The sequence below is a fragment of the Thunnus albacares genome, chromosome 5 (genome assembly GCF_914725855.1).
Source record: "Thunnus albacares chromosome 5, fThuAlb1.1, whole genome shotgun sequence".
In the NCBI taxonomy this organism is placed as follows: domain Eukaryota; kingdom Metazoa; phylum Chordata; class Actinopteri; order Scombriformes; family Scombridae; genus Thunnus; species Thunnus albacares.
In genome coordinates, this window is record NC_058110.1 from 19,526,484 (window position 1) to 19,549,939 (window position 23,456).

The 23,456-nt window shown below is 41.9% G+C and overlaps 3 protein-coding genes across 4 annotated transcripts; all 3 read left to right on the plus strand.

The window, feature by feature from the left end:
* The first annotated feature begins 44 nt into the window (after positions 1–44).
* Positions 45–10,883, plus strand: rbm10 (RNA binding motif protein 10). Of its 2 annotated transcripts, none has more exons than XM_044351623.1 (23): positions 45–177; positions 729–800; positions 886–1,432; positions 1,533–1,703; positions 1,818–1,887; positions 3,750–3,823; positions 4,751–4,837; positions 4,972–5,032; positions 5,143–5,301; positions 5,786–5,946; positions 6,068–6,165; positions 6,481–6,568; positions 6,697–6,901; positions 7,025–7,134; positions 7,229–7,310; positions 7,561–7,652; positions 7,771–7,965; positions 8,488–8,682; positions 8,871–8,927; positions 9,072–9,266; positions 9,475–9,522; positions 9,618–9,670; positions 10,028–10,883. In XM_044351623.1, exons 2-23 carry the CDS (start codon positions 784–786, stop codon positions 10,116–10,118), a joined length of 2,856 nt encoding a protein of 951 aa, XP_044207558.1. In that variant the 5' UTR covers positions 45–177; positions 729–783; the 3' UTR covers positions 10,119–10,883. The 2 variants fall into 2 exon arrangements, with proteins under 2 accessions (XP_044207558.1, XP_044207559.1); XM_044351624.1 differs by having other exon boundaries at positions 46–177; positions 889–1,432.
* A 97-nt stretch (positions 10,884–10,980) lies between these two features.
* lrrc23 (leucine rich repeat containing 23) lies at positions 10,981–13,987 on the plus strand. Its single transcript, XM_044351659.1, has 8 exons — positions 10,981–11,386; positions 12,110–12,219; positions 12,345–12,465; positions 12,572–12,713; positions 12,923–13,053; positions 13,168–13,304; positions 13,428–13,632; positions 13,719–13,987. Exons 1-8 carry the CDS (start codon positions 11,315–11,317, stop codon positions 13,749–13,751), a joined length of 951 nt encoding a protein of 316 aa, XP_044207594.1. The 5' UTR covers positions 10,981–11,314; the 3' UTR covers positions 13,752–13,987.
* Positions 13,988–14,718: 731 nt separating this feature from the next.
* tktb (transketolase b) lies at positions 14,719–22,699 on the plus strand. The gene is made up of 14 exons (XM_044351632.1): positions 14,719–14,993; positions 17,259–17,376; positions 17,497–17,610; positions 17,706–17,803; positions 18,762–18,953; positions 19,390–19,517; positions 19,632–19,828; positions 20,137–20,301; positions 20,686–20,842; positions 20,927–21,057; positions 21,151–21,234; positions 21,358–21,454; positions 21,644–21,763; positions 21,869–22,699. The coding sequence occupies exons 1-14, from the start codon at positions 14,887–14,889 to the stop codon at positions 22,039–22,041; spliced, it is 1,881 nt and encodes a 626-aa protein (XP_044207567.1). The 5' UTR covers positions 14,719–14,886; the 3' UTR covers positions 22,042–22,699.
* The last annotated feature ends 757 nt before the right edge of the window (positions 22,700–23,456 follow it).

Below are 23,456 nucleotides of genomic sequence, written 5' to 3' on the forward strand. Positions count from 1 at the left end.
ATGTCCGCTCTCCAAACACCAATCACATTCCAGACTGAGCCATCGGTCCCGCCCACTCTGAAATGTTGTCTTGCTGTGGCCATTTTACACTTGGTTCCCTGAAAAATAAAACACACTTCTCACCTGGGCTATCAAGCGTGACATTTAAGGAACTGTTTTTAGTTACATGCTGCACTGGTAAGTGTTTCTCCAGTGTCACATACAACCGCAGTCGTGTTTGCAACGGCTGACAACCGTTTGGAGACAACAGCTTCTCTTGCTTGGACGTGTTAGCCAACGTCAGGCTAGTTAGCTTGCCCGCTAACTGAGATGACCGCCACACGTCATTGTTAAAAATACTCACTTTTAGGGGTGTGAGTATGCTTTCTGCACGCCCAGTTTATGTCTAATAGTGACGCAGAGTTGTACCTCTGTTTGTTTATGTGTGGCTTTTGCTAAGTTGTTGCAAAGCAGCGACTAAATGGGATATTTTAAAGTTAAGAGAAGTCTGGAGTAGTACAAAAATTGGTGATAGTACTAAGAGGTAACGTTATGTGCCTCTTGAATGCAAAACCTTGTACAGTACATCACTATAGTGCATCCTGGAAGTCTTCTACTCGGTGCACTTTTTCAGTAGCAGTTGCTCACAAGTTTTGAATCTGTGTTTTTCCTTAACAACAAGGTATATGTACAATCTTTTTGCCTTGATTCTTCTGATGATTGCTTTGCATGCTCTGATGTACTTCCAGGGATCTAATGCTGTAGAAAAAGGACAGAGACTAGAAGCAGTGTCAGTGGATCAGCATGGACTATGAGCGGAGGTGAGTTGACTCATTAATTTCATGCCTTTCCACCCTGAAGAGTACATGTGTCAGACCATTCCCTCAAAGTTTCTTCTGTGGTCAGCAGGGGTGGGAGAGGTGACCGCATAGGTCGATATGGCAACACCCACAACGATCACAACTTTCGGGACATGGACTACCGAGGCTATGGCCAAGAGGACGAGGTGACAGGAACGGGATATGATGTCAGAGCAGAAGAGGACAGACTGTATGGACGTGACGAGCAATCACTGAGTGTCCATGACTTCTCACCAGGTCGTCTTCAAGACCGCCCTGGGTTTCACCAGAGAGGAGATGGGCGAGGGGACATTGGGCGTGAGGGGAAAGGGCTCCAGTGGCCCCCTTGCTCTCAGTCGCAGCCTGATCTAGCCCCTTCCATGCTCCAGAGAGAAGAGGAGGGATCTAGGAGGGAGTTTGAGCAGTTACGGACTGGCCTGCAGGAAAGGGGTAGGGGGAAAGGTGGAAGAGGCTTCCCTGAGAACACTGCCCTGCATTTAGGGAGTAGGGAGGCCAACTGGGGTCGTGGTGGTGCCCATTCTGAACAGATGGAATACAATACAGCAAGACAGAGAGAGGAGGACAGGTTCTCTCGTGGGGCAGGGAAGAGGAGGGTAAGCCATAACAGGTCTAGCATCTTCAGAGAGCTGCTACAATAAACAAAAGTTTTGTTCTTGGCATTTGTTGCTAATTCATGCCTCATGATGTATCCAGGCTTTTCCAGTGGGGTCAGAGGAGCATGGCTGTGGGAGTGCTGGTCCAGACCTATCTCTTGAAGAGTTGGATCAAAGGGACCAGGACTACCGTGCTGATCAAGACCACAACCAGAGGCCCAGCAACATCATAATGCTTCGCATGCTGCCACCTAATGCCACCGCCAATGAGGTTAGTGCATGTCTCTGGATATTTTTTGTGTCTTGACACTACATTGGTCTAATGTGTCTTGTTAGTAAGTTAGTAAGGTCATGTTTAATAGTAGTGACGCCTCTTTGTCCAAAGATCCGTGCACAACTTCAGGAGCAAGGGATCCAACCAAGAGAGGTTCGCCTCATGAGGAACAAATCATCAGGTGAGAACTTGTCCATTGCCCCAAATTTTTTTTTTTTGTTCTTTACTCTCCCGTTCTCACTGTCTGTCATGATCATCCATTACCAGCTCTTTCATGTTCATTGCTCTTTCATGTTACTTTGTCTTATCTGCTGGGTCTTCTCCCTCTTATTAATAATTTCCTTTTCCTTCTCTCTTACTGTCACTGCCTTCCTTCATACTCTGACAGAAAGATAGATTGCTGATGCAAAGAGCTCATTTATATTTATATACAGGCTTTTGCTTATATTCCCGCTTTGACTCTTTGGTCTTTCAGTGTCTGTAACCCCACTAGTGCCCACAGGGCAACAGCCATGCACCCTCCAAAGGAGTATCTCTATCCATATTGGCCTTTAAGACCATAATGCATGCAAACAGCCATAGGTTTTTGGTCTTCACTCTATGGCTTTCATTTCGCTTCTGGCCTAGGCTCTCTTATTGTCTTTACCCTTCCATGATTCTGCCTCATCCATCTTGAAGAGTTGTGACTGAGTAGATGAACATGCTCACAAACTAACATGTCAACTGAGAAATGAGATGCCGAAGCAGAATGTGTCTGATTGTGTTTGCCATTGTAGTTATGTTTGTGTGTGTGAATGCCAGGATATAGTTGTCGCAACTACCTCTCAGCTATGTGAGCGTCATTCATACCACTCAGAAAAGCTTGTGTTTTTCTAAAGGTTTTCCATTAAGGTCATTGTCTCACTGGCCTCCCCTTTGCTAACTCACTGGTTGTCTGTAAGGTGTGCCTACCTGCCTCAGCCACACTTACAGTCCCCCACACTGCTCTTTTTTTCTCACTCTTACATCACTGTTTCTGAAAATCTTTTTTTTAGGATAAATCACTCTTAGTTTTGAATGTTTAAATGATGATCTTTTAGACTACACACCATATGATGTTTGAAAACGGTTATAAATCTAAATATGTTGTATAATGTGTTGTCAATCAGTTACAGTAATGCATGGATATGGAGCGTTTTAAGATGAGACATTCCACCACAATGCTGCATAGTTAAGACTGCACTCTGACTCTAAGGCCCCATTTACACCTATTATTACCATGTGATCTGTATCTGGATAATGACATCTGATATCTACGGATCTTTGCATTTACACCTGGTATAAAAAATGCGTTCTCATTCTCTCAATTGTGCTCGCATTGTGATTCGATCTCGATATGCAAATTAGCTAGGAGGAGCTGGCACACTTTAACAGGGAAAACTCCTAGTCACTGAAACTACTTGCAGGGGTTGCTTTAGCTGAGGCAGAGCTAGATGACCTCTCAACCTACTGTCTTTCTTTGGAATGTGGTCACGTTGCACAGATTGCATTTACACCTGGCTGAGATCCAATTTACACCTGTATTAACGTGCGTTTTTCCTTATCCTGATCCAGATACATGATGTTAATACCAGGTATAAATGGGGTATCAGAGCAGCAGAGGGGATAAAAGTGTGTGTGTGTATGTGTGTGTGTGTGTGTGTTGGTGTGTGTCTGTTATTTCTGTTGGTGCCTGGGTGCTTCATCATTTAAAGGCAAATAGCTCAGACTCAAACTGATGAGTGGGTAGGATTCTCCCTCTCTCTCTCTCTCCCTCTTTTCCTTGACCCTGTTAAGATACTTGACATTGCGTCCTCCCACCCTTGCTGAGAATTTGACAGTGTCTCTCCAACTGACTGTCAAGTGCATTATTTCCAAGGGAGCGAGGAAGCAATGCTTTGTTTTATTAGTGCTGATACAGGGTCTCTCTCTCCTCTGTACATGAAGCACTAACCCCTCACTGCGTTGTTGTTATGTTGTTGTTGTTGTTGTTGTTCGGTTACCATGGCGCTGGGCGGTGTCCAGGTCAGAGCCGAGGATTCGCCTTCGTCGAGTTTAATGTCATACAGGAGGCCACCCGCTGGATGGAGACCAACCAGGTCACTCTCCCCTACACAGACACACATACACATATATACATGCATACAATGGGATTCAAGGGTTAATATCAAGAGAAATGTACAGTCACAACATGCACTGTCATGATATATTCGAGTATGACATTTGCACAGAGTGGAGAATCATTTTTTTTCCATGAGGTAGGTAGGTTTTTATATTTTGAGGGCAAATTCATCTTTTCTTTCTACTGATACAGAATTCCACAAGCAGGCAAACTCATGTTACATCATGCTGACGTCTGTCTGGGTTGCAACTGCAAAGTTTACATTACTGGACCTTCCATTACATTTGCTTCTTATTTGTCTGATAAAAGATCTCTTTTGATAGAGGACTCCTCTTCCTTCAGTGACATGTTCTCACTCTCTCTCCTAAGTTTACATTACCACCTCTGGGATAGTATGACAGTGTGAATATAACTCCTCACATGGTCTATTGTATGTTGAATCAGAACCAAAATAGTATTTCATTTTCTTGTTTTTTGGGCCTTTCACATCTGGATCATCCACCATTATTACATTTTTAGGATGGAGCTATTGTCTATTTGGGTGACGAAGGTGGTGACAGTGGGATGGGATGTGTGGAAATCTGTGAAGAGGTATCCCCTTAAGGGGGGGGGAATGACACAATTGAACAAAACGCATTCTGTCCTTAAAAAATGGACACCCACACACTACACATACACCATCTCAGTCCGTCCCAATTTCCTAAAGCTGAAGGTTGCAATTCTCTGGTGTCCTCTGTCTTTCAGCCTCAGTTCTACTCTCTCTTTCTCTCTGTCCCTCCCTCCCTCTTGCCCCTTTCATTCTCTCTCATCTCTTGTGAGATGAGGCCTTTCTCTGGCATGTGTGGCCTAATTATCGTTGATAATCATCCTTTGTTCCCTCTCCCTCTCTTTCTTTTTCTTTCAGGGAGTGCTGTTGATTCTGGGACAGAGAGTGTCGATGCACTACAGCGACCCAAAACCACGTGCCAACGAGGACTGGCTCTGCAACAAGGTTGTGTGTGTGTGTTTGCATTGTGTGGCATGCATACATGGAAATGTGTGAATTGCATTCATGTATCAGTCACTGTAGAGGCTCGTTATTTTTTATAAGCATTTTTAACAATAGCTCATGTAACATTTCAACAGTGTGGTGTGCAAAACTTTAAAAGGAGGGAGAAGTGCTTCAAATGCAGTGTGCCCAAATCAGGTGAAATTTAACTCAGCTTCTATAAATATCTAACTGTTCTCTTTCATACAATAACACAAGCTCACTCTCACCAAATGATAATACATAAATAACATGTTGTCTTCCCCCAGAGGCTGAGCTGAAGTTGCCCCAGTTGCAAAGGGATTTGCCCATTGGTCTTCAAAAGGAGAGTGCGCAAGGCTTACTGCCCCTGCCAGCACCCTACCACTCTTCTGGTCCTACTGTCAACCCAGGACAAGCTACACAGCAGGCAGATGTTGCCAATGACAGTAAGTTCATCACCCATCACAGCAATATGTTCTTGTATTCAGAAAGACCTACTTTTGTTGTAACCATTTTATTTTTATGTTTTGGTTATTTTATTAATAGATTGATTATGTGTACTTTTGGAAAGTATTGTTTAGTATGGATTATGGCAGGTCATTTTTTTTTAGCATTTTTGCCTTTTTCAATTGTGAAAAGTGCAGAAAGACAGGAAATGGTGGTAGAGGGAGTATGACATGCAACAAAGGTTGGAGGCTGGAATAGAAATGCATACGTTGCAGTTATGTGGAATGTGTCTTAACAAGTAGGCCACCAGGGCGCCCCACTTCTACCACATTTTTAAATAATTTTATCTACCCAGCTTTAGTTTGCAAATCAGAAGGGGGAAGCATGGGATACTTGCTTTCACAACACTGTTTATTATCTGGTACCTGAATTGTTAAATCTTGTTTTTGGAATATAACATTCATTCATCCTCCTCTACACCAGCTCTGATCCTTAGAAACCTCGGCCCGCATACTTCAGTGGAAGCCATTTTATCTGCTTTGGCTCCATTTGCCACTCTTTCCCCTTCCAACGTTCGCCTGATCAAGGACAAGCACACACATCTCAACAGGGGCTTTGCCTTTCTACAGCTCTCTACCATAGTGGTGAGAAACATCATGAGGCACACATACAGCATACCAATATTTAATCAATTTAACAAACATATGCACTCACACACAAATGCACACTCACTAACTCACAGAGGTCTGTGTGTTTTATCAACAGGAGGCATCTCAGCTGCTCCAGATCTTGCAGGCTCTCCAGCCAGCTCTCTCTATTGACGGGAAAGCTATTGTGGTGGAATTTGCCAAAGGCTCCAAACGGTAAACACTTACACACCCAAACTCGGCTACAAAGAAAACATAAGAGCAATGTGCATCATTACTATGGCACAAAGAATAATATAGTGGGTTCAAATCAGTGATTACCACGTTACATTAAAGCTCAAATTGGTCATGTGAATGAAGTGGATCAGAAATAGTTTTGGAGCTAAAGTTAACCTTGAATAAATGAGTAGGCTAAAATAGAAAGACTCTTACGTATTTCCACATCACAAGAAGAGCTATTTTTGAAGTGTACATCACCAGCAGAAAGTCTGAAATCACTGAAACATTCTTTGTGCCTCTTTTCTACGACAGTGATGTGTTTCTGACAGATGGCAGCAGAGTGAGTGCTGCTACAGTGGCCAGCACAGCTATCGCTGCTGCACAGTGGGCTGTAACACAGGTAACCTGTCTGACTTATCAACACTCCAAAGAAAACACTAGGGGATAACACATGTTTTCACTCATATCTGTATAATTCTGATAGTATTCTCATACTTTGTTCTTGTCTCATGTCTTTTTCATTCTCAGACTGCTCAGAATGGCTCAGGTGGAGGCCAGAGTATAGAGACAGCAGTGTATCAGCAGGGAGAAGCAGTCACATACAATCAGGAGGGGCATGAATACTCTGGGCCAGATGGCACCACTTTCAAGGCCCAGGCAGATACCAGGGTTGCTGCTTTGCCCGGTACAGGAGCAGCCCTGATGGGCGCATACACAGCAGGAGCTGCCCCAGGTTGATATTGCATGTTAAATATAGAGTAAATTACCCATACAGTCTATATAGCTGTATAAATTTGAATTTAACTTTTTTTTCCTTGATCTGTGTGTGTGTGTTTGTATGTGTGCCGCTGTGAAGCTGTCATTTCGTCTGAGGCAGTGACATCTGGCGGAGCCGTCGTGCAGCAGCCTCTTATTCATACACAGACTGCTCTCATCACCACAGCTACCACCATACCAGCCACACAGGTACAATATTATCATCTGACTTTGCTCTTTTTCCTCTTGTATTCTTGCATTATATTTTAGCTTTCTTGTTTTTAAGAGCTCTGTCTCTCAACAGGTTGAGATTGTGGGAAAACCACAACCAGCTACTCCCAGCCAACCTGCAACACCGGGCACTGAACATGAGCTCCAGCAATACCGTAAGTCTTTGTGTCTTCAGTGTCCCCCTCAGGTTGAGAATTTATTTCATGGTGTTCATGGTGTTGACATGTCTGTGTGGGAGAAATGATTGGAACTCTTCAGTAGTCACTTTAACTGCTAGGTGTTGATTCTGTGTTTATCTGAAATAATATGAAGCATTATGCTGCTGAGTAACAGTAAAGCTAACCTTTTTTAAGTTTTTAAATTTTATCTTTGACCCTGAGACAAATATTCTGTCTTTGATTATAGCTGTGCCAGATGTGTCCACATACCAGTATGATGAAAGCTCTGGCTACTATTACGACCCGCTCACAGGACTCTACTATGACCCTAACTCCCAGGTAAAGAGTCAATGTACTGAAATTAGAATGTGAAGCAAGCACTTTTTGAAAGACTTGTCTGAGTATGTCTTCTTCTTCAGCATTTCATCCTCTTTTTTTACGCCCCTTCTTTTTGCAGTACTACTACAACCCTCACACTCAGCAGTACATGTACTGGGATGGAGATAAGCAGACGTACATTCCTGCTGCTGCCGGCCAGTCCAACACAGAAGGTGCTCCCACGAGTGACTACGCAGGCCCTTCAGACTCACCGTTTGCTACCCCTGGCAGCAAGGAGAAAAAAGACAAACCCAAGAATAAAACTGCTCAACAGGTACTGAATAAAAGTTGAAGTACTGACAGATGTGTACAGAAAATAATAAATTAAAATTAAACTGACCTTTGGATTTTAAAGTGAACCTCAATCATAAAGTTACTTTTTATTGCTTCTTTGCTCACTTAGGTCTTTGTTTTGTGATAGTACATTTGTACAACTTGGTCAAAGGGTAGTTAGGATAACAGCTGTAAAATACAATATGCATGATTCAACACCTCTGTTACTGGACAACATAACAATGACATCTTACAATACATTCAGTTCAATATGAACAAACTATGGCTAAAATAACCAGAGTTACTCAACATCTGACATACAGTACCAGTCAAAAGTTTGGACGCACCTTCCCATTCACTTATATGGTATTATATGGTACTGTATTCTCTTGCATTACATTGTATGAGTGTTATTGGTATTGTCCCACCCATGTTATATAACATATAGAAATCGTGAATCTTCTCCACTCCTCTGTTGAGTTCCTTTAATGGCTAACGTGTCTCTTGGTGTTTATGTTAATAGATTGCTAAAGATATGGAACGCTGGGCAAAGAGTCTCAATAGACAGAAGGAGAACATGCGCTCTGTCTCTTCTTCCCCTGCCGTCGGCTCCACTGCTCTTCCACCTGGTTACACTAGGGCACCTGGCCACAGTCGCCTAGATGACCGTCGAGAATCTGCTAGTGCTGATGCAGGCTATGCTGTTCTGGAGAAAAAGGTACATGGCACTTACAAAGACACACATGCTTAGCTGTAAACACCTGTATACTTTTAGGATAGTAGAGTATCACAACCACCCATCCTACTCTGGTGCAAGTGAAAAGAAAAATGAAAGAGTATTATATTATTAGTAACATTATTGACTGCTCTGATTATCCCATGGACTTTGTTTTTTCTGTCCTGCAGGGGGCACTGTCTGAACGGCCTCAGATTTTTCTGGACCAGATCCGACAAACTACAGAGGTAAGAGAATGGTCACTGTCTGTGTTAGTTTTTCTAGCACTCTGTCATCTTCTAGATGATGTTACAAATATTTTTCTAGATCATAATATATGATCTGTGTCCATTTGTTCCTCAGTCGGTGACCCTGCATCTTTTTTTCTGTAGTCTTCCCCTCCTCTGCAGCAGGGTCTGGTCCCAGCCTACAGTGGAGAAACAGACAGCGAAGAAGAAGGAGGCGAGAAAGACGAGAAAGAAGGGAGAATGACAGACTGGGTTAAACTGGCCTGCCTCCTGTGTAGGAGGCAGTTCCCCAGCAAGGAGGCCCTTATTAGACACCAGCAGCTCTCTGAACTACACAAGGTGGTTACACAAACTGTTTTCATCTCATTTTACACCATTACAACCGCTGCACCTTTGGTTTCTGTGAATGCTGTTAAATGGCTGTCTCATACATTCTTTTTATCTGTGATCTAGTGGATGCCTCAAAAATAGAAAGGTCAAGCTGAACGACATTCCTCTTCTAATCATGTCTAAACTTGCACTTTTTTTTTAACTTGTCTGCCCTCAGCAAAACCTGGAACAGAGAAGAGCCCAGCAGGACGCTTCAGGAAAAGAGGTTGGTCAAGTCTCTGTGTCTGTAGCAGTAATTATGTGTTTCACTTATTGCATGCAGTTAGCATTGATTTAATTGTCTTATTTTCTTGGTTGCAGAGATTTGCAGATGGACCTGAACCTCCTGATAAGAAAAGGAAGTTTAGCCCCATGTAAGCAGCAGTGACTTTACAAACAAGTTCTTTAGGTTGATGTCTTTTAGTTGTTTGAGGTTTTCATTGTGACCAAAGTGGTCATTTACAACATACAGGGTACTGCAATGTATTGTTCCTCTTGTACTGTTTTAGGACAGGGTGTTCTATTTTTTGATTATGTTGATGATCTTGCTTGTCATTAGTGATGTTATTGTCTGTAATTAGTTTGTACTGACTGTTATTGTAAGGTCTGTTGCTTACTCCATACAAGACACAAGTGTGCCAACTATAGCAATGGTGGATGTGACTTTGGTTTGTATCAGGTTTGTATGTGTGTGTGTTCAACATTGCTTTTTTCTCTTTTTCTCTCTTTAGCGATGGGATCACAGGCACTAGTCTTGGTGCCAGGATGCTGCAGGGAGGTGTGAAAAAGGGGCTTCTGTTGCACAATATGCAAGTGGAATGAGCCCTCACCCTGAAAAACCTCAACGTCCTGACCCAGACAGGACAAGGACAAAACCCAGCACGCAACACGTCACCATTAACATCTATATAGATATCTATAGATAACCCTCTTGATTTTTGGTTTGACATTACATTTACCTCAACAGTGGTAATACACTCATATGAACTGATCCTGTAGCAGTGGATGTCAGGATATTGCACAGAATGCACCTTTTTTGCTTTCTTCCTGAATGATGCTGTTTTGAGTTCTCACTTGCTTCAGAGCTTGTGTGTGATAAACAAGCTTTATGTGGTTGGGAGACATTTGCTGTGGGAAAATGAAAGATCGGTATCGATCTTTATGGCAGCAAATGGCATTTTCTAATATTACTGTCTATGCACCATAGATTTTTTTTTTAATTTAATGCTGTATGCCTTGTCATTCAGTGAATGACTGATCTGGGCATGAACTGTGTAAACATTTAAGAATGAGCACTTTTTTTACCGCATAGGGAGCTAAGAGACTGTGGCCGCATGAACTGGACAGGGTCCACACTAACACTAGTGTGTAGACAGTGTCTCAGTTTGTCATATTACAGGTATGAACTCACAATGTAATACATAGTCTTCTCTGGAGAAAGTTATTTTTTATTTCTGTATGTGTTCAGTAATGTGACTGTGTTTCATCAAGCTTATGTAAATTCAGAATAACACGTTTTCAGTATCGATGATTGATGTCTTGTATGAGCAAAGCCAGTAAACAGTAGCTATTATTTCGACATTTTAACTTGAAATTTCCAAACTTGAGTTTCTGCAAACGGTGGTTTTAAAGGGGGATATAATGTAACTCTTGTTATGAGGTCCCTAATGCAACATCCTGACCTGCAGAAATCTTATTATAGGTGTTGCAATGTACATTTATTTGCCCCATCAAATCCACAGCCATGTTGAGGCTGTTTGGTTTCCATGGTAACAACAACAGACGGCTTGGAATCGTTTAGTTAGCTTCAGCTTCAGTTTAGCGTTAGCAAGATTACTTAGTAGCCAAGTAAACGTTGTCTATTACATGTCAGTAGTTTGATATTTGTTTTATAGTTACAAAGCTGAACTCGGTGTAACAGGCCAGTTTGCTGCCTTGCTAGAGTCACATAAGGTAGCTAGCGTCACTACCTTTTGTGAAAAATATAACGCCAACCCAAACTGACCAGGACGCCTGAGATGGATGAAGATGTCTTGTCGGATGTAGAGGGAGATGAAGAAGTACAGCAAGAAGGACTCGGAGAAGAGGAGGTATAACTAGTTAACCTGCCTGAGTGATAACTTCTAAAGAAATATGAATAAAGAATGGCAGCCAATTTTGTAGCTTAACAGTCGTTAACCTACCTGTAAATTGGGCTTCAAAGCAGTTTATATTATATCATCCTCAGTTCTACATACAGTGTACCACAAGTTGCTGGCTTCAAGAGATGTTTAGTCAACGTAGTCTCCTTACTGAAAAATTCCAAATTTCATCCCAGAAACGCCAAACACAAGGGAGATCATGTCTTTGGATAAGTCGAGACAAGTAGACCCTCCAGCCCCATTACTCCCTCCATCTCCACCACAAGGGCCCGGAGGGCTCCACGCCAACGATGTGCCAGCTTTCATTAGAAGCAAATTTGTTGAACTCTTTAACCACATCAATAAATAAAACAATAGCATCTCTATAGAGAAGGCCTTTGTTATGGTGTGGCAGTGTTTCCTCCAAACCTTTGTAATGCCCTAACAAGCTCTGCCAATAAAATACTTTAGATTATAGATGGTTAGGATAGAATCTTGGGTTTATTTGGAAGTAATTCACAAAAAAGCAAAAGTGGGTGGCAGGATTCATGCTAAAAGGTTCCATGAGTGTTATGTAGAGGAGCCTTGTGTGTGGGTGCCTGTAGTTATTTGTTTTTCTGCTCAGTACATTATCCCCCGCAGTAATTTGGGCAAGTGTCATCCGTTCATACTTTTCCTCCATGTGTTCCACAGGCACAGGCTTGCTCTTTGACACAAGAAACTATTACTCAGGGGCTCTCATTACTGTGTCGAACGGGAAATGGACTAGGACATGCGTTTGTTAAACTGGACCTAAAAGACAAGTATGAGAGCAAAATTAAATGCAAAACAAACTAACTGGATTTTTTTATTCAGATAATCATCTTTTATTGTCTATTCTCTTCTGATATTTTACTTATTTTCCCTTTGTCATCACTGTACTCAACAGACGGCTGAATGACATAGCTGCAATCAGCAGTTATATTCACCTACGTTTCCTGGATGTGTCCAAAAACCGCCTAACTGATCTTTCTCCTCTGGCATCATTGACCCAGCTACTTTGGCTGAAGGCAAGGATCACTCTTCATTATTCATTAAGCAAAGGACCTCTCTGGCGCTGTCACTATCATGCACTCTAACTAGTGGTGAATCTCGAATGCAACTCTTCTTCTTTAGGTTGACAATAATGCTGTAGCATGCTTCAAAGGGCAACCTTTTGCTCAGTTGACCTACCTGCAGTGGCTGAGTATGGCAGTGAACAAGCTGACAGAGCTTGGTGGTCTTGTTGGACCTGCCTTAGAGAGCCTCAATCTTACAGGTTGGTCTGTTGGTTTTACGTCAGGATAAGTGGTGGTTATGATACCATGTGAGTGATCGGTGATGTATTCCTAAAGTGAGGTCAATCAAACGTTCACTGTCATTGAGATTTAGGTATATAAACTCTTATCCATCATTAATAAGATATCTGGAGTCTGACATATATTTTTTGAAAGGCCTTGATATAACATTTTGGAACCTTTGTGGCAGGTAACAGTATTCAGAAACTGACAGGTCTTCAGAGTGCTTGTTTTGCCAACCTGGTAACTCTAGAGCTGAGGGGAAACCAGTTGGATACCACTGATGGCATCAACCTTCCCAACCTGCGGCAACTATATTTGGTAATAAAACTACCATCATTTGGTCCTTGATGAAGTTGATCCATACCACCAACCTTAATGCACGTGCAACGACCCAGAGAACAGTCTGCCTAATGATTCTTCTTCTCCATTCAGGCCCAAAATGTTATTAAACGTCTGGAGGGTTTGGGGAGGTTAGAGCGCCTCACCACCCTTCACCTTCGAGACAACCAGCTAGATTCTCTGAATGGCCTCAGCCCCAACATGAAGTGTCTCCAATACCTCAATGTCAGGTACACAGTTGGCACACACAAATCATGGTGGTTTGCATTATCAGTTTAGTAAAAACACCAAGTAAAATTATATATCCTAGATTATATGTCCATTATTCTTCTGTCTCTTTCTCTCTCCCTTAGAGGCAATGTAATCTTAGATGAGAATGCCCTGCAAAGCCTTGGCCTTGTGTCAAAATCTCTGCGAGCTTTGATCCTCTCTGAGAATCCACTGGTGGAAACGACAGACTACCGAATGTGGGTTCTGATTCTCCTTCCGAAGCTGGAGCGAATTGACAAAGATCCTGTCTCGCCTGAGGAGAGGACTGAGGCCTGGGAGAGAATCAAGGTAAAGCTCAGAAACTTAATCCTCTGGCATGTTCAGGTAATAGTTTTTCTTTGCTGATTGTTTTAATGTCATGTATGTCATTTCAGGAACGTAAAGAAGAGGAAATACCTGAGCCATAAGACTTTTAGTGATGGCCAAAATGAGGAAGTGTTTGACTTCCTTGAAAAGATGGGCTTGGTGTGAATAGGTGGCTGACTTTGTTGAATAGAAAGTGTTGTATATCTTGCATCTTGTATGACGCACTGTGTGTCATCCATTAATTCATACATTAAGGTATATCAAATATAGCTGGTGTCCTGTTCTTACACTATTGCAGCCAATCTATTTTTTTCCACAATAAAACTTTTTAAATGTTTATTTGTCATGCATTCATTGACATGTACAAATTCACATATGCAGCTGAGGAGTTGCACAGCAATGTGTCAGTGACTAAGGAATAAGCAAAGAGGGGTATTTGAACCTTGAGTTGTTGGACAAACTGTCCTGTGTGTTTCCCTGAGTAAGGATGAGAGGGCAGAATTTACCACCATTTCCCTGTTGGCAGCCATCCAGCTACAGTTTTAAAGGGACAGTGACATAAAAATCTACATATGTATGCTGAGGTATACTGTCCACCTAAACTCACAGTATGCACCTTGTATCAGATAATACAATTGTTTCTGACTAATAGCAGTTACCTGAAGTCACATTCCCACACCTCACCATTACACCACAACCGGGAAGTCAACTGCTCATCTCACTGGAAAGACTGCATATTTTATATTGTCTTCAAAGTGATGGGTGGCAATTTCTGTATGTCTATTTCCTGATAATTCATCTACAAGAAAGCACTCAACTATCTGTAGTTCTCCATGTTTTAGTTGCCTTTTTCTGATTATTTCCAAGCCTATGTCCACTCTACAATCATGATTGTAATACTTTGGTTATTTGCTCATTTTAAAAAAGGGGAACTCATACGAGGTAACCTCAGATTTACGTGTTTCATGAGTTTACAGGGATTTTTGAAAGCAGCAACTTGCACCACTACCGTTCCTCCAATGACTGGATTAGGTGGGAGTGGCTGTTGCAGCAGACTTAAGTCCCCTCCTCTGTCGCCTTCCTCCTCCTCCTCGGTTTGTACTTGGACCGGGCAGCTAGCAGCGGCGTGGCCCAGCACTGAACTTACAACACCGGGAAGTAGCAGCGTTATTTAAAATAACCGCGAGTAACTCTTTCAAGTGCAAGCGACTGTCTGCAGAAAACAATCCGTAAACCATGACTAGCTACCACAAACCCGACGAGAAGACCCTGCAGGGGCTGAAAGACATCGCCAACAAGCTGAGGATCCACTCCATCAAGGCAACATGCGCCTCCAACTCTGGGTAAATGTATTAAAAGTTTCACATATTGTGTAAAATAGCATGGCTAAATTACATTACGTACAAATAAATTACGTCAACTGTTATAACGTTGCTGTAATTGACGCAGGCTCCACCTGCGGGGCCTTGTCGCACGTGCTGCAGATTAACTAAACGCGGCGGTAACAGTAGCCGCTGCAGACAACGTGCAAGTAATTATAAAGTAGTTATGTAAGCGTTTTAACTTACTTTGGGAGTAAAGTTTGCTTGAATATACCGTCTACGCTAATGCTAGCATAAGCTAACAAGTTGTGGGTGTTACTCAGACGCGGACATAAATGGAAACAGATGGCAGCGTCTATGTCGACCGTTTGAATTGTCTAGTTTTATAGTCGGTGCTATGCAGGTGAAAATGAAACTTTCTAATCACAGTTACTTTTAAAGGCATAGTACGTAACTAGCTGCTAGCTAACAAAAAAATATCACATGATTGTGCGAAAGGACGTAAGTTATCTCGTGGTCAGTTTGACGCTCTCATTTTTAAAGTTGCAGCTGCATCCTAAATGCCTGACAGACAGACATGTACACAAATACACTCACACAGTTGAATTGCTTCCAGGAAATCTGTGTCAAGTATGATAACCGCAAAAAGTAGTTACTATCTAGTCTAAAGGTCACCTATTGTGTTACTTCATCTTAAAGGTCAGTGTTCCCAGAAGCGGTGTAGCAACCTGATGTCTTCCTCTTCTCTTCAGGAAATGCAACAGGTTCAACAAGGAATATAATAATACCAGAGTTTCCTTGTAGACAGGGGTGTAGTTTTATAGCTTCTGTGATCTAGACACTATTCTAACATTCAGCCAGGATTATGATTTAAGCCTGTACACGTCCATCATAAATCCAAAACTAAAACTTTCTCAGTTTAATTGGCCTGTAATTGAAATCATGGGTTTTGGATAGCACTAAATTAGCACTAACTGGTTGTTGCGTGTACGAACACCAGTAGTCTGTTAAATTCTGTGTAGGGAGGACTGTTTTTGACACATTTTTTCCTGCTATATTGGTTTGTCATAGATGAGACAACAGCCCCTTTTAACATATGTTTGCATTCTTGTTTCATAGCCTCTTGAATCTAAACCAGAGCACCAAGGAAATAAACATGATTTGTAAATATTCAGTCAAGGACCATAACTATATTATGTTATTTGTAGCATCCATGAATCACCTGGCCAGGCACTTCACATTTAGATTGCCCCCATAGTTACCAGTATAGTGCCTCACATTTGCATTACATCCTCCAAGCAATCTAATATTATGTAGTTTACCCCCCTGGTGCAACTGTAACCTCCTCAAAAAGGAAATGTTTGTTTGGTAAACCTGTTTTGTCACTTTCTTATGTTTGTTAACACGGAAATGGAGGAATGCCTTCCTCAATGTCCCGAGTATGAAACCTTTACAGATGGTGTGATAATGCTGTCACCTTAACAAAAGACATCTTTAACTTTTGACACCTGACACTTGGCACATGATGTTCCTTATTATTTGACTGATGAGGAACCTATTACACCATCTGAGTGTCTGATTGCTTTCATTATGGTGCTCATGAATATACTTGAATTTATTTCCCAGCAGGTTATCCCTCAACAAAAGGACAATGGGTAAACAGAGCACTGGGTTTTTTTTATTTTTATTTCAGAGCTTAACAGTGACCATGATTGTTTGTTTAAGATAACTTGGTGTGTTACAGGCATGGTTGTAATAATGACATTTTAAACTTAACCCACATAGGGAAGCTGAGATGCTGTTGGGTAAAGTGGGATTTCTAAACATGTCTATTTCAATACTCTGACCACTATTCAGCAACTAACAGTTTCACAAGTTTGCCTGTCTTTTTTTTTTTTTTAGTTGTCAAAAGTGGAGTGTGGAAACTTAACTGAGATGATCATTTTAACAATTTTAAATTAACAATTTATTGACATGAGTGATTATTCCTAATCCCAAAAGATAAGAGGCTGTCTTCAAAAGCATAATTTCTTGTAAAATTGACTTTCAAAGTTTGTCAAGACATCATGTTTTCCTGCAATGACTGACTGTTGTATAGAGGTGTCTTGTAGTCAAACCAAAATAAAGTGCTTTTAATGAATTGTAATGGCTGATTAAGTTTAAGGATTCCTGAATGTAGCAACACATGCATGTATGTGCATGGTGTGGATTTTGTTTCCTTCCTTACGTAACGACATGCGTACTGTAAACTCACTAATGAGCTGTTCGTTATTCCTCTCTCCTTAGCCACCCCACGTCATGCTGCAGCGCAGCAGAGCTCATGTCTGTGCTCTTCTTCCACACCATGCGCTATAAAGCAGATGACCCTCGCAACCAGTGTAACGACCGCTTCGTGCTGTCAAAGGTTGGTACATATTTTTGGTTACGAAATGTATTTATTCTGTAGTTGGTCAACACACCTTTTTAGATTGAGCACCACTAGCTAGTGTCCTTAAAGACCTTCTTTTTTCCCCCCTGTATCTAGGGCCATGCTGCACCTGTCCTTTATGCTGCCTGGGCAGAGGCTGGTTTCGTGAAGGAGTCTGACCTTCTCAACCTGCGCAAGTTTGACTGTGAACTGGAGGGGCACCCCACACCAGTAAGTCAGGAGTTCTGATTTCCTTTAGAGAACAGATAGAATATGATGTACAAGTCACTTTCTATATCATGTAATTTTTTTTTTCTTTTCACCAGAAACTGGCTTTTGTTGACGTGGCTACAGGATCTCTGGGACAGGGTCTTGGGGCTGCCTGTGGAATGGCCTACACTGGCAAGCACTTTGACAAATCCAAGTGAGTATGTACACAAAAACTGGACTGAATTAAGAAGGCAAAAGACGACTTGCATTAATCCTGGTTTTTACCATGTTTTATTTTGATCTATCTTTATCTATTATTAGTCCACAGAGCGTGTTTGTATTGTATTAAGTCTAAAGTAGATTAATAAAGGGCAGGGGGCTGATGTCTCTGTTGACATACAGCGTCATACATACTGTCTTGTTGACTCAACACTGTTGAACAGGAGTGTAATGTGTTTACTTTCCAGACTAGTGGGCACAGAACTGCTTTGGTTTCCTGTGGTGCCTGATGTACTGTAATCTGGTTACCGGATAAATCTGTAGTGGTGTAGTTGTAATTGAATTAAATTGCTCCCATGCAGGAGCCTGCAGCAAGGCTAAAAGTTTATTGCACTGTTGCAACAGTATAATGTTCTAGATAACAAAAATATTACTAAAAGATTTAGATGTTCCCATTGAGGCTAATATTGGAAACTATTTAACAAGGATGCCTACCAATCTGTTGCTAATTGGATTTTATTAATATCCATTACAAATAATTCAGCTGGTTATTCTTGATGTCACAGGTCAGACAAAATGCAATTTGGGTCAAGTAAATGTTACTCAAACAGGTTTTGAGTACAGTTTTTACTGCTTTTATGGCACTGCTGATATCACTATCAGCAAACTGACAATGAAATAAGATACAGAAAACAAAACTATGTGAAAGTAGAAGATATAATGAATCACTGTTTGTTTTGGTCGGTGCCAGTACAGAATAAGAAACAATCAGTGATTTGAATGACTGGTTTTGGTCGAAATTTAATATTTTTCATTCAGTGGTATATACTGAACTACACTCAGAGAGCAAGATCCCTGCAGTCCTGTGGGCTAATGTTTACTTTCCCCTGAGTAGTCCACCTCAGGTCTCATTTATGCTAATATTCCCCCTCTCTTTCTATATTATGTTTTAGTTACCGCGTATACTGCATGATGGGTGATGGAGAGTGTTCAGAGGGCTCAGTGTGGGAGGCCATGGCCTTTGCCTCCCACTACCAGCTGGACAACCTGGTAGCTATCATGGATGTCAATCGGCTTGGTCAGAGTGAGGCTGCACCACTGAAGCACGACATGGAGACCTATCGCAAGCGCTGTGAAGCCTTCGGGTCAGTACCAACCTACAGCTTTCCGTTCCTCCACTTTTTATCTAATTTCCTTTTGGAAACATTTGATAGCCCAGTTTAACCTTTTGATAGTGTATGTTGAGACACTTCAATATTAAAACAGCCTTTCTTGTCATATTTACATTTATCTGAACAATCAGGACCTTAGTATCCATCAGTTTCCAAAGTTGGTTTGGGATTTTATGTTCTAGATTCTTGGCTTAAAATTGCTCTTCTTGCACATTGTTTTTATCACATTGCTTTTATCACATGCTTTTTTTTTATCACATGCCTCCTGGGTTTTCTCTGCTCTTCTTTTGGCCTCTTCACCTCTTTTCTGTGTGCTCCCCCTCCCCCAGTTAACAACATCCCTCTGTTAAGGGTTAATAATTGTTGTGATGGAAGGGCTGCTGTTTAAACATGAGCCATATTTGTGTAGGTGGAACACGTATGTCGTGGACGGGCACGATGTGGAGGAGCTGTGCAAAGCCTTCTGGCAGGCTCAGCAGGTCAAGGGCAAACCCACCTGCATTGTTGCCAAGACATTCAAAGGCAGAGGACTCAAAAGTAAGTAGAGTTTTCATTTGGTGAATATTTTATTTACCAAACCTTTTTTTTTTTTTTTTTTTTTTTTTATTACCTGAATTTGACTCATGAGACATGGTCATCCCTTGGCTATAGATATTGAGGATCATGATAACTGGCACGGAAAGCCCATCCCTAAGGACAAGGTAGATGAGCTCCTGAATGACCTCAAGTCACAGATCCAGGTCCCTAACAAGACCCTGTCCCCTGAGCTGCCCAGTGACGATACAGCCCCTGCAGACCTAAGCCTCATCTCCCTGCCTTCACCCCCAGCATACAAAAAGGGAGACAAGGTACCTTTGCTTGTCACTTATGTGCATCTTCTTTTAATGCAAGCTAGTTTGAGCAGAGCAGTTTTTGAAGCATTTGTAGTAATTTGTACAAAACCCCTTAACGATGAATAGTCAGCAGGTTAAAGTTCACTGTTACCTTTGTTTTAGCATAAGTCTGTTTGTTGGTTTAGTGAGCAGTGGTCTTGTCTGATACTGATGTCCCCACCTGAGATGACCTTTTTAATATATATGTAGAATGTTGTTTTGTTGTATTAATCACCATGTCATTCTGTATTTGCTCATATCGATTTCCTTTTTTGCCCTGTCAGATGGCAACAAGGCGTGCATACGGTGTGGCTCTGGCCAAGATGGGCCAGGCAAGCCAGAGAGTGGTTGCCCTTGATGGAGACACCAAAAACTCTACATTCTCGGAGACCTTCAAGAAGGCGTTCCCTGAACGTTACATTGAATGCTTCATTGCTGAACAGAACATGGTACATAATTTCAGTCTCCAGTGGTGATTTGAATACTCTTAATGCTCAATTTTTAAAGGTATAGCTAAAGTAAAACTAAGTTTGCATAATTTTCAAAAGACATTTTCGTCAGTTCCTACAGAAGTCAGACTATGAACACTGGCTTGTCAAGTCTTAAAAGTTATGAAAGACAGATAAATTTAGCTCTCTCTACACTGCCATAATCTGATCTAAATTGGTCTAATCTGTAACTATTCATTCTCTAGTCTGATAATCCTAGCCTCTCACTGCTGCTTATCACTTGTGGCTAGTTTACATGAGCCTCCACTCTTAGACACCTGCTTAATCACATCCCCTGTCATTAAGACTAACCCACACCACTGATGTCTGTGCTCCCTGCTGCAGGTTGGAGTGGCCATAGGCTGTGCCACCCGTGACCGCACTGTTGCATTTGCTAGCACATTTGCTGCCTTCTTCTCTAGAGCCTATGACCAGATTCGTATGGGAGCCATCTCTCAGTCAAATGTCAACCTGGTAGGGTCCCACTGCGGAGTCTCCATTGGTAAGATTTAAGTTGACGTGCCACTAGTTTTCTATAGGACAGAATGAGTGTGCTCTGTCCTGAACAATCTAATTCTGCCTTCAGGTGAGGATGGTCCTTCCCAGATGGCCCTGGAGGACCTGGCCATGTTCCGTGCTATCCCAACATGTACTGTGTTCTACCCCAGTGATGCAGTGTCCACAGAGAGAGCTGTCGAGCTAGCAGCGAACACAAAGGTTAGTAGGCTACCCCTTTTGTAGTGCTTTTCCTGTCTTTTGTGGGAGTAACATTCCTATGTTATGTTATAACACGGCACTCTTTGTTCTCAGGGTATCTGTTTCATCCGTACCAGCAGACCAGACACTGCAGTCATCTACTCTCCAGATGAGAAGTTGGAAGTGGGCGTAGCCAAGGTTTTGATCAATACGATGATTTTACACACATTAATCCTTAAGATGTGGCTATAAACAATGAAATGAGAATAGACACCAGAAATTTTATGTACAATAGAAATAACTGTGTATATACTTCACCAGGTGGTGCGCCAGTCTGCCAAAGATGTGGTGACTGTGATTGGAGCTGGTGTTACTCTGCATGAGGCCCTTGCTGCTGCTGATATGCTGGCCAGTGAAGGTAAACCCACACTGCCATCTAGTGGATATACTGTATGTAGGAATTAGACCGACTTCCACATTTCATAACTACCATCTAAAACTCCAGCGTTTTGGTAAATCAGGGGACGGGGTTATCAGCTGCTCATTTAGCTGTTATGGTCTAATAAACATGTCCTAAAGTAATAATTTCTTAATGACTTCCTTTTAGGGAAAAACATTCGTGTGATTGACCCGTTCACCATCAAGCCCCTGGATGCCTCTACTATTTTGGCCAGTGCCAAAGCCACAGGAGGACACATTATCACTGTGGAGGACCACTACAAGGAGGGTGAGTTGTCTTCCTGTTGCTTCTTTCTTTCTGTGCTTGAGTATCCTATTGCAGGATTGAGAGGGTTGAGGGTGCAGATTTTGACGGTTTCTCCACTCTGTTCAGGTGGTCTCGGTGAAGCAGTGCTGTCAGCAGTGGGCTCGGAGCCCGGCATTATCGTGACCCGGCTGGCAGTGAGCGGTGTTCCCCGCAGCGGAAAACCCCAAGAGCTTCTGGACCACTTTGGCATCAGCGCCAAGTACATTGCCCAGGCAGTTCGTCAGACCTTTGCTAACTAAGGACTGCACCTGATCTCCCGCTCATTGCTGTTCCCATCACAACCACCTTTCTGCCCAACTTACAGCTACCTGGCACAATCACATGAAGACCTCTTAACTTGTCTGCTCTAGTGCCATCTTGTCTTTGATTCGAGTGCAGTGTGCTAACCCTGTATTGTTGCTATCACAGATTGAGAGAGATGGGGATAGGAGTGCAGTGTGGTGTCTAAATGGCCCAGATCACTGAATACTGTAAATGTGGTATGTTGGGAGTTGTTGAACCAGCAGCCCGTCCAGGTTCTGATCCTTTGTGAACTGTCAGGCCACGACTTTGTTGCATTCCACTCAACATTTTTTTTCCACATTCCTTACAACCATGCCTCATATTTTCTCACTTGGAAGGCTCTCTTTTTCTATGAAGCACTGTCTGTTTCTCATAAATCTAATGTACTAGATCCCCTTTGTAGTTGTGTTCAATCACAGCCTTTAATGCTTGAGCTTAGTGGTAGAGAGTTGTTTCTTCAAAGCTCTAGTGTGAAAAGTTTAACCAGTTGAGTTTTGAACTGTTTGAGCATTCCTCTAATGATTCCTGACCTCTCGCATACCACACAATGTTACTGTTGTTCCAGGTCACCGGTGTATTGCTCTGGTGTGCTGAATTAAAAAATCATTAACCCAATGCCATTGGTTGTCTTGTTTGTTTTTTTTGCCATGCTTTCAGTTGTGGCCCTATGGATGACAATGTTTGTCCACTGAAACATTTGATGGATTGTAATGAAATTATGTACAGATGTTGATAGTCAAAACTTCTCTTGTTTAATTTGGTTTTTGACCAAATACCTGCATCTTTGTTCTCCGTTGTCTGGTGTGTTCTTCTCACTCTTAATTATTCTGCTACAACTACTTATTCCACAATCTACTTTTTTTGGACCTTTTCAACTGCTGTAACTTTATGCTGGCAAAAACAATTCAAATCTCAAACTGTGCAGCTCATTCAGCAGATGTGTGCTATTTGTTTTCTAGCATATTCCAGCAATTTTATATACCTTTTTTAAACATCAAAATGTATAATGGCAGTCTATACGAGAATTTGATCCAACTCAGTTGGAACCTTTGTCACAACTGCTCGGACTTCTCTTATCCTACAGACTCCATTCAAACTTTGAAACGTTCACGAAACTTTGAATTTTCAAAATTGTATTCTATGTTGTGATATCTTTTGTACATTTGGAACAATTTAAGTCCAAAGTGAGGCCTTGTATAGCAGTTTTCAGATATCACCAGTGTCATGTGGCCAGGTAGAGGGGGGAGCAAAGACTTTTTAGACCAGAAATTCTAAACTAATTCCTCAAGCACGTATCATGCCTTGAAATGTTGCCACAAGCCTCCTCTCTCTCAAAATAGAAATATATTTCCCACAGGAGTTATAGTTTTTG

Bases quoted from the DNA above. Each gene is read 5' to 3' on its own strand.
- tktb (XM_044351632.1), top strand. From the start codon at position 14,887: ATGACTAGCTACCACAAACCCGACGAGAAGACCCTGCAGGGGCTGAAA. The intron at 19,518-19,631 runs GTAAGTAGAGTT...CCTTGGCTATAG, and splicing joins CAAAGGCAGAGGACTCAAAA to ATATTGAGGATCATGATAAC. The intron at 21,235-21,357 runs GTTTTGATCAAT...ATACTTCACCAG, and splicing joins TGGAAGTGGGCGTAGCCAAG to GTGGTGCGCCAGTCTGCCAA.
- lrrc23 (XM_044351659.1), top strand. From the start codon at position 11,315: ATGGATGAAGATGTCTTGTCGGATGTAGAGGGAGATGAAGAAGTACAG. The intron at 12,714-12,922 runs GTTGGTCTGTTG...CCTTTGTGGCAG, and splicing joins AGAGAGCCTCAATCTTACAG to GTAACAGTATTCAGAAACTG. The intron at 13,633-13,718 runs GTAAAGCTCAGA...ATGTCATTTCAG, and splicing joins AGGCCTGGGAGAGAATCAAG to GAACGTAAAGAAGAGGAAAT.
- rbm10 (XM_044351623.1), top strand. The intron at 6,166-6,480 runs GTAAACACTTAC...TTTCTACGACAG, and splicing joins TTTGCCAAAGGCTCCAAACG to TGATGTGTTTCTGACAGATG. The intron at 8,928-9,071 runs GTAAGAGAATGG...TTTTTTCTGTAG, and splicing joins AGATCCGACAAACTACAGAG to TCTTCCCCTCCTCTGCAGCA.